This window comes from Otolemur garnettii, unplaced genomic scaffold (assembly GCF_000181295.1).
Source record: "Otolemur garnettii isolate 467f Iridium unplaced genomic scaffold, OtoGar3 scaffold00185, whole genome shotgun sequence".
NCBI lineage: Eukaryota > Metazoa > Chordata > Mammalia > Primates > Galagidae > Otolemur > Otolemur garnettii.
Window position 1 is genome coordinate 2,416,645 of NW_003852580.1, and position 9,806 is coordinate 2,426,450.

The following is a 9,806-nucleotide window of genomic DNA, read 5'->3' on the forward strand; positions in this document are numbered from 1 at the left end:
TTTTTCATAATAAAAGATTTTAAAGCAGTAATTGTAAAAGTGTGAAGATTAAAAGGTCGATGCCCACATCAGCCCCATCATCACCTGACAGCTCACAGCCTCATTCCCCAGGTGCTGCTCAGACAAACGCAAATGCTTTATCAATCTTTTTAGTAGATTTCTCTCAAAGGTCCCTTTAAAAAACCAAACAGGCCAGGCATGGTGGCTCACGCCTATAATTCCCAACACTGGGGAGGCCGAGGTGGGTGGATCACCTGAGCTCATGGGTCTGAGACCAGCCTGAGCCAGCGTGAGACCTCATCTCTAAAAACAGCCAGGTGTTGTAGCAGGTGCCTGTAGTCCCACCTACTTGGGAGGTTGAGGCAAGAGAATTGCTTGAGCCCAAGAGTTTAAGGTTGCTATGAGTTATGACGCCATGGCATTTTACCAAGGGTGATAAAGTGAGATTCTGTTTCCAAAAAAAAAAGAAAGAAAAGAAAACAAACCATGATGCCATTACGCCATTACCCTAACTAAAAATTTAAGGGTACTTTCTTAACATCAAATATGCAATCACTGTTCACATTTTCCAGTCCTTTCAGAAATCTCTCAAGGCAGAGTGCCCTCAGCACTCCCTGTCCCCGAGGACACCCCCCTCCCACCAAGCTGGAGGTCACTGGCACCTCCCAACATGACCAGGCAGGGACACCGCACAGGGCACTGGGACTTCCAACAGGTGTAGCCTATCAGACCCATTGGCTCTGACTGCCATGCCACATTCAGACTGTCCTATCTGTGGCTGGGTGCTTTCCAAGGGGCATCTGGCAACAGTTCCAGCTGGGCATCATGAGCAAATGAGCCAGGCTGGGCACACTGCCTAGGTCTCTAGCTTCAGACCTGTAAGCAGCCATGTGCCACGAAGCCAAGTCCCCTCAGGGCTTCCAACTCCTGGGCTGGCCATAACTGTCACTTTCTTAATCGAGATCCCTCAGTCTGGGTATTGGCTGTGCCTCTAGGCATGACTTCCACCCAGACTCTGAAGGACCTGTCTGGAGGGGCCAGGGGCACCAGCCCTGCTTCCACTTGGGTGCTGTCGCTCACCTCCTAATGTCCAGCCAGACCCACGCCTTTCACATGTGCTTTAGGTGGTACTTGTGAAAACCAGGAGGCTGTCCAGATGCTAACCCAAGACGGGAAAGCTGGGGGCAGGCAGCAGGAAAGCGGTGCCTTCAAGGAGGGGGAGGTAAAGCTGCAGCTGTCAGTGCCCAGCAGCACTGTGGCCAGGGGCCAGGAGGGAATCGTGAGCTGCGCCACAGCGCAGACACCAGAGGACAGGCCAGACAGGAGGGCCGAGGAAGGAGGCCGACCTTGTAGTGCCCATTGTTGGCGGCGTCATGCAGGGGGGTGTCATCATCCAGGCCCTTGGTGTTCACCTCCGCACCGGCGGCCAGCAGCTGCTTCGCGACGTCATAGTAGCCCCGGTTACACGCCTCATGCAGCGCAGTCCAGCCTGGAAGCAGACACTCAGGACATACATTATTGAATCCTCAAGAAACTTACTCCTGTCTCTTGAGGCAGGGCCCTGAGGTTGTGTGGAATGACCAGGACTGAGGCAGGGAGTGGGGGGAGCTGCCCAGCAGAAGAGCCACAGCCCAGGTGCCAACCCAGGGAAGGCCTTAATGTCCTTCACAGCAGCACCTGCTAGCACAGTAAGTACCTAGCTTGTGAACCCTTCAGATTAATAGCCTATAAGGACCAGTTGCATTAATAACCCAGTGAGGTAGGGAACGGTGAACACACAGTGTAACTGATAGGGGCCACATCCCTGGTCAGTAACCAGTGCATGCAAAGGACCCTGCCCCACCCTCCAGAAAAGGGAAGCCGAGGCTGATTCAGTGTATGCTGACCCTGCCTCAGATGGAGGGGCTATGCTCCAGGGTGCTGATTGCTTAGCCCCACGAAGCCAACATCAAGACTTTGGAAACACTTCATTTACAAAAACTGCTTTATGGGCGGCACCTGTGGCTCAAAGGAGTAGGGCATCGGCCCCATATGCCAGAGGTGGCAGGTTCAAACCCAGTCCTGGCCAAAAAAAATACTGCAAAAAAAAACTGCTTTACAAAAAATGGGGCTAAATTTGTATAATTAAGACAGCTATAAACCAGGGCAGTAAGGAAAACCTAGAAGCTTCTAGATGAAAGCCATTTCCTTGTTTCTGTTCATTGTACTGTGAACAGACTGCTCTGGAGCAGGTAGGCAATGGGCACCGTGTAGGCCTCCAAACCCACAGCAGCCCTTGGCCTCCATCAGTGCTAGGATGGCCTGGCCATCTGTGTTGCCATTTAAAAGGTGAGTTAAGGCGGCGCCTGTGGCTCAGTGAGTAAGGCGCCAACCCCATATATCAAGGGTGGCGGGTTCAAACCCAGCCCTGGCCAAAATGCAACAGCAACAAAAAAATAGCCAAGCGTTGCAGTGGACGCCTGTAGTCCCAGCTACTCGGAAGGCTGAGGCAAGACAATCACCTGAGCCCAGGAGTTGGAGGTTGCTGTGAGCTGTGTGATGCCATGGCACTCTACCAAGGGTGATAAAGTGAGACTCTGTCTCTTTTAAAAAAAAAAAAAAGGTGAGTTACCATTTTGGTTCATCTCCTGAGCAAAGCTCTGGGCCAAAGTGCCCTGCTGGGCCGTGGTGTGCCAGGGACACAGCTACAGTCCAGCCCAGCAGAGATAAGACCCTCCCTATAGAGATAAGGCATTGGCTTTTCCTAAAACCACAAAAGAATTTTAATTCCTTAGTTCCCTTGAAAATAATGAAAAACAAGAATTATTTATAATTACATGGGGTCTGCATGAGGCAGTCCCATCTACACACCTGCCCACACAGCCCTGGGCCTGGAGAGCAGGATGCACCCCGCCTCAAGGTAAGGCACTCACCTGCGAAGTCCTTCACGTTGACATCAGCACCCTCGCTGATGAGCTCCTTGATGCGCCGGGCGTCCCCCCGGATGGCGGCTCGGTGCAGGCGGGTCTCCCCCCGCTCGTTCCTCTTGTTCACCTTGTCTTTGGTCTTGGAGGCAGAGCTGGGTGTCCCCTTCTGACACACTGCAGACTGGGAGGGGTGCTTTGGTGTTGTGTCTACTGCAGGCCAAGGAGGGGACAGGGGGTGTCACCAGAGTTGGCTGCATAGAAAGCTCAACAACTGGGCCATTTTCAGGAGATGAAGGGGCTGCTTTTGCCCAAGGTCTCACCCTGGGAGCACGGTGTCCCCAGGGACCACAATGTTCCTGTGGGGGGCACAGTACAGTAGCACTGATCAAGCAGAGCCCCTCCCAGCCCTACTCCCCAGCTCACCTGGGCTGTTGGCAGACTCCTCTGCTGTCATCTGCATGAGAAGAGCCACCTGCTGGCGCTCAGAGAGCGGGTAGCCTGCTCTGATCCCCGACAGCCCCATGCCAAACAGCAGCCCGGACTTCCGGGTGACCGGCTCCTTCTTAATCCGCTTCCTCTCAGGACCCTGCTTTTCTGTGAGGTGGGTGAAGGAGAGAGGGGGGGGCAAATTTCGTGCCACGAGTCCTCAGAACCCAGGTCCTTACCTAAGGGTAGGCGCCCTGTATCCATCTGACAGGTCGCGGAGCACAGAGGAAGGCCTGTGAGAGGGGAAGAGCACAGCAGTGCTGGGCATGAAGCTGCCCACCGTGACAGACGGTGACACTTGTCACCAGCCTGGCAAGTCGGCTACTTGGGGCCTCCACCAACTGCTGGCTCACTCCAGCACCTCTCCAGACCTCACACCACACACAAAAGCGGTGCGACAGCTTAGCACTGATGACCTGCTTGCACAGGTCTCTGTGAACACGCATGTCTGTGATTAAATTCCACCTTCCCCATCCCTCCTCCAAACCAACAGTGCAGATATACAGAATGGCAGACACAGTTTAAAATACATAAATAAATCAAGGCCAACTTGTCAGTACCGTACCTTTCTTCTTGCTTCTAGGAACCTCCATTTCATGCCATGGTGCTTCGAGGGGCGCACCAGCCTTGCAGTACCACAGCATGGACTGAGCTGGAGGCATCTAAAGGCATCAACACAGAGCACTAACCAGACACGGTGTGACAGCTGCACTTTGTTCAGCCTCCTCACAATAAGCACATCCTAGCTCCTCTCCCTGTCACAGAGCGCCCTGCGGCCTCTGACAGAAACACTATGTGAGCTGCTCTGAGAGGCAGGGTGGGGAGAAAAGACACCCAGGCATCCGGGTCAGGATCATGGCTGCCGCAACCTCTCCTCTGCCCTTGTAGGTGCCTCCTGGTGACACCATCAGGGACCAGGCACTCTGAATCTTCCTCCAAATTGCCCGTGGCCTGGGTGGAAGCCCACAGGGCCGAGATGGCTTTAGGGTGCTCTGGGTCATGGGGTGCTAACTGCAGACGTGAGGCTCAGGGGGAAGGTCATCTTGGGAGATACAGGCCTCTCTAAGTTCCCTGGGAGGTTTCCCCTTCATTTCCCCTCAACACAGCCAAGAAGCCCTCTAGTCAGGATGTAACTAGTCCCTCGGGTGGCATCTAACCCTAGCAAGGGGGGTGACTCAGCAGGTCACACGCCAGCCTGGTAAGAGAGACACCGGCCTCCAGCACTAGCCCTGCCGCGCTCCTGGGACAAGGCCCCTCACTGTTCCCCACAGGCTCTGTGTGTAATGTGCTGAGGACACTGCCCTGCATGTTTTACACTGACAAGCCTACAGGCAGGAGAAAGCCTCCCTGCATCTATCGGCTCCACCACACACGAGTGAGATCCCCAAATGCTGCAGGCTGACACAGCCAGCTGACTTTTAATCCATGATGCACAGATCTGAGAAAGGAAAAAAATTCCAAAAACAACTTGAACTGTGGTGCTGGCTCCTCCTACTACCTATAAGCTGTCAATCGCAGTGGTGATAGAATAGTCCTACTGCCCCCTGGCTGGCAAGTCCCAGCCTCAAGTCTACAAGTGACCTGGAGCTGGCAGATAGCACAGCTCAGACCAGTAGCTCCAGGGAACTGACCACACTTCAGAAGGGCACCTGGGCCCTACTGCTGGGCGGGGCCCTGTATTTACTGGTCTCTGCATGTCCTTGCACCCCTACTCACACCTCTCTCCTCTGATGCCCCTGCTGTCCATGGCATTATCTACATGGGACAGAGTGGGAGGGGTTGAGGCTGCAGAGGGGCCCTGTGCCTGGGAACTTCTAGCCCCACCAGCTTCCACACAGTGCCCACGGGTCCTCTTCTCTCCACCATTCCCAGAATCCCCCAGGAGGCCAGGACCTTCTTCGAGGTCCGTATGCTGACTGAGCACAGATGGTTTAGGAGACCTTCCCCTGCCCCCCAGAGCAGTGGGGTCTAAAGCTTTGGACACAGAGAACAGCAGGGCCAGGCTGGATGTGCTCAGGTCTCCAGAGTCACACATGACCATGTTTTCTCAGTACTGAGGGACCCTGGCAAGACTGTGCTGCCAGGGGATGCTCTGCAGTGGTTAGTCTGAGACTAGGAGGCAGTGGGAAGCACGAGGGCTCTTTTGCACAGTCCTGCGAGTGGCCCCAGGCACCCAGGCCTGTCTCTGGTGTTAGTTATGAGCAGACCGAGGAGCAGGGATGCATCCCTCCTGTAGCCCATCAGCTACCTCAGGGAAGGACTGAGTTTCCTCCACTGTGGCAGGGACATGGAGGGAAAGAGTGGACCCCATCCAGAGCCCCACATGGGGACCTAAGTCTGCCCACACTCAGGAAGAGCAAACTTCTCACACCCTCTCCCTGGCATGAACCAGAACATTTCACTTGTCCTAACACAAAGAAAGAATCCAACATGAACTCAAAACTATGGAGACTCCTGTTTCTCCAAAATAAATAGTGACAAGCCCCTCCCAGGTAGGAGACGCACACGGATGCTTCCCTCACCCCCCCAAGAGCAGGGGCACGGCCCAGCCGAGAGAGGCACCAGAGAGCCCACAGCCCATGGCTCTGACCCTCCATCATGGAGCTTATGCAGGGTACCTGCCACGTTCCAGGGCCTCAGAGCTGCAGGACCAGGTAAGAAAGACCCAAGGTGTGCTTCAGCTAGCACTGTGCATGTGTCTACTGATAAAAGTGGATGGGGAGCCGCTCAGAACTACCACTTGGGACAACTACCAAGTGCCTGTTATTAAAAGGGAAGCAAAGTAAACTTTATTACTTCAAGTATCCCAAATGGTCTATGCCAAGTTGAACAGTGAAAGGGGGCAGGCACAAGAATCTGAGTCTGTATTGAACCATACGATGTGTTTTGAGGGTGCCTCTGACCACCAGGGCCCCCTCAAAGCATATCCTACAGTCTGAACAAGGCTTGCAGGCTCTGGGGGCTTCCTGGGTGATGGCAGCATGGGGTCCAGAGCAAGGCTCTTCTGGCCAAGCGTGTCTGCTGTCGTCCACAGCATACAGATGTCTGCTGCAACACTTTCATCAGGCTGGCACAAGCCCAGCCAGCTACACCCTGCATTAAGAAACAAGGCTTGTGTCTCCTGGAGCACACAGGCACCTGCTGGCTTGCTGTGAAGTCAGCAGCCAAGTGTAGTCACCAGCCTCCAGGCACCCTCCTCCTTCCCACCGCCCAGCACTCTGCTGTATAGGCTCTCCCTGGAGTGTGGGAGCTGAAGCCCACTTCTGTCATGTGTCCATCAGAAAACAGGCTTTCCTAAGTAGCAGTGCCTTCTGGCAGCAAGGAGACCATGTGTGGCCTCTGGGCTCCTGTAGCCCTGGGTAGAGCAGCAGCAGTGCTGGCTTCCCCATTTGGGGGGGTGGGCAGGGCCATTCATGCCCAATACCGTCGTGCAGGCACTGTCTTCTCTGCTTGGCTACTTTTAACATCATCTCTGCTATCACTTCACAACAAGGTGCTCATATGTGTAGCTGTTCTTCCTTTCCCTGTTTCTAATTCCTTATGCTTCCCAAACTTGAGGACTTATATTTCCACACATCTTGAAGTCCTCAGTTATCCCCTGGTGTCATGTTCTTATCCAGCCACCTCCAAAACTCCCACCTTTCTGTGCTTCAGTCTGAGCAGCTCCTGTCGTGAGAACTTTCAGTTCACTAATTTTCTTATGTTCCAGCTAATGAACTATATAATCTGTCCACTGAGTTAAGTTTAGCGATTATAATTTTCTTCTTATTTTTTTGGAGACAGAGCCTCAAGTTGTCACCCTCAGTAGAGTGCCATACTGTCACAGCTCACAGCAATCTCCAACTCCTAGGCTTAAGCAATTCTCTTGCCTCAGCCTCCCAGTAGCTGGGACTATAGGCGCCCGCCACAACACCTAGGTATTTTTTGGTTGCAGTTGTCACTGTTGTTTAGCTGGCCTGGACCAGTTTCAAACCCACCACCCTTGATGTATGTGGCCAATGCCCTGCTGACTGAGCTCTAGGCGCCACCCAGGGATTATAATTTTCATTTCGAGGTATTCCACTTGATATTTCTTAAACACCCACATAATCTTCTTTGACAATCCTTTCTGTTTCTTGCTTGTATTTTTCTCTCATTATGTTCTCCTGATTTATACTAAACATCTGACCATTCCAATATGGAGATCCTGGGGCTGACCCCTGTTGACCTTTACAGGATGGCTTTTTTCCTATGACCTATCTTCCAGATGATCTGCTTTTGCTTTGCTTATGGCCTCAGGGACTGTGTGACATCCCAACAGCACAAAGTATGACAATTCTGATAGAGGCTAAGTCTCTCTGGGGCGGTCTCTCAAAGCCCCTCCTCCTTCTCAGCGCCTGACAACCCCTGGGCCTCTTGAGGGGCCCAGGACCTCACCCAGTAGCTCCCCAGCAGCCCTCAGGCCTAGCTCCAAGGCAGAGACACGCACAGCCCTGGGCCCTGGGGATGACTGCTATTGGCATCGCTGACATAGCATAGGCCCAAGATCGACCAAAGGGCTCCACCCCACCCTCAGCACTGTGGAATCCTGCCCACTGCCATCACCTTCATGGCTTTGAAGCCTCATGAGGACTCTCAAAAGCACAAATAACGTCACTGCCCACAACTGTGAGGATGGGCCTCCAGCCCCCGGAAGCTGCCCACATCTCTCTCCCCCCAGGCAAGGATGGCACTGAAATAGCTGCTTGAGGTAGGTGGGCCTGGGTTGGCCCTGCTCTCCAGCCTGCTGGGGCAGTCTGAGCACCCAGCAACCGCATTGGGGGAGGGTCTATCCACACCCTCCTCCCTATAGGCCGTGTGGATGCTGCTACCCTGACCCATAGAGTCTCCTGCAAACACTGGTCCTGGGAACCTCGGGGGCCCATCCTGCCATGTTATGCTGACACCCACCTTGACCTCTCTCTGGCTAAGTGCCCCTCTGAGAGGCCCTCAGGGAGATGCAGCACAAGCTTCCCTTTGTGCAAGAAGAAACTGTCCAGAGAAGAAAATGGCTGTTGAAAAACAGGAATTCTTTTTTATTTTTATTTTTTGAGACGGAGTCTCACTTTGTCGCTCCTGGTAGAGAGCCGTGCCATCATAGCTCACAGCAACCTCAGACTTTTCGGCTCAAGTTAGGCAATCCACCAGCCTCAAGCACTCCCGGAGTGCTGAGATTATAGGCATGAGCCACCCATACCTGGCTAGAAACAGGAATTCTTAATTATCTGAGAATATCTTTCTGGGATGTGCTTCCCAAGTGCAGGTGACCCTAAGAGCTGAGCCATCAAGTCCAGGCCTCCCTGCTGCTGGACATCTCCCTGTGGGCACTCTGGCTCTTTCCCAACCACCACCCAAACTTTTCTGCACAGTGGACTTTGTCTCCTTCAGATACGGACCCTTCTCTCACAAGCTCTCAGGAAGAGTGGCAGCCCCAGCCCCAGCCCTACCCAACACCAGCCAGTCAGGGCCAGCCAATCTCCTGCAGAGGTCCAGGGTCAGGAGTCAGCAGGAAGTATGAGGAATGGCTTGCCTGTGTTTCTGGGAAAGAAGATGACGAAGAAGTGGGGGTTTCACCCTCAAGGGCAGGAGCTGGGCAAATGAAGCTTGGGGAGGGGCTACAACTGACTCCCTGCTGCCTGAGTTCAGCTCCTTGCTGCTGTGTGTGGCTCATGTCCCCCATGCACCCTGTCCTGGGACCATGATCAGGCTGCACGGTCTGACCCAGCCAGAGGGTCACAGGTACCGTCCTGGGATTGTGAGTCAGCTCTTTGCCCACTAGGGTCCAGCAGACACTGCAGAGCAGATGAAGGGCTCACTGTCTGACAAAGCCTCCTCATCTTCACACTGGTTAACACTGACACCCAGCAGGGCCCAGAGCTGAGGACTCCAGGAGGTGCTGGGAGCCTAGGGCAGAGCCGCCCTGCCCTTTCAGGACCACAGCCCCAGACAGGAGACACCACAATAGCCTGTTCTCAGCTTCGAAACCAAGAGTGGCCTTAACTTCAGGTCATCAGGGAGTGTCTCAACACACAGTCCTGAATGAACGTGAGCTGCAAGTCAGCGCTGCTAAATGAACACCCAGACCCCAGAGATGAGAAACTTACTCACAAAGTAAAAGCCAAGCCAAGAGGTCTCAGTGCTTCCCCTTATTCCAAAGGAGTTGAGGGTGAGCTACTGCCAAGTCACAATGCCCCCCTTGACTAGGGGCTCTCTGAGGGTCCCAACTGGCCACCCAAGGACAGGCAGAGCCCACCTGGGGGTCTCAGGTAGAAAGAAGATGACTCAGATCCATTGATGGAGCTGTGGGAAAATACATGATGAAGCTGGGGGCTTTTGCAGGAGTCCTGGAGAAATGAACAGAATCTAAACCAGCTTCAACCACATTCATTCATAGAC

At 53.7% G+C, this 9,806-nt stretch overlaps 1 protein-coding gene across 5 annotated transcripts in view; it reads right to left on the minus strand.

The window, feature by feature from the left end:
- Positions 1–9,806, minus strand: part of ANKRD11 (ankyrin repeat domain 11) — a 187,874-nt gene that overhangs the window by 16,529 nt on the left and 161,539 nt on the right. For 3 of the 5 annotated variants that reach the window (XM_023507486.1, XM_003800807.2, XM_023507485.1), the window contains exons 5-7: positions 3,330–3,500; positions 2,913–3,116; positions 1,347–1,489 (exon numbers count right to left, since the gene is read on the minus strand). In XM_023507486.1, coding sequence (XP_023363254.1) covers positions 1,347–1,489; positions 2,913–3,116; positions 3,330–3,500 — 518 coding nt within the window. Of the gene's footprint in view, positions 1–1,346; positions 1,490–2,912; positions 3,117–3,329; positions 3,501–3,957; positions 4,055–9,806 lie in introns of all 5 variants that reach the window. The other 2 variants (XM_023507487.1, XM_012812045.1) reach the window with 2 other exon arrangements.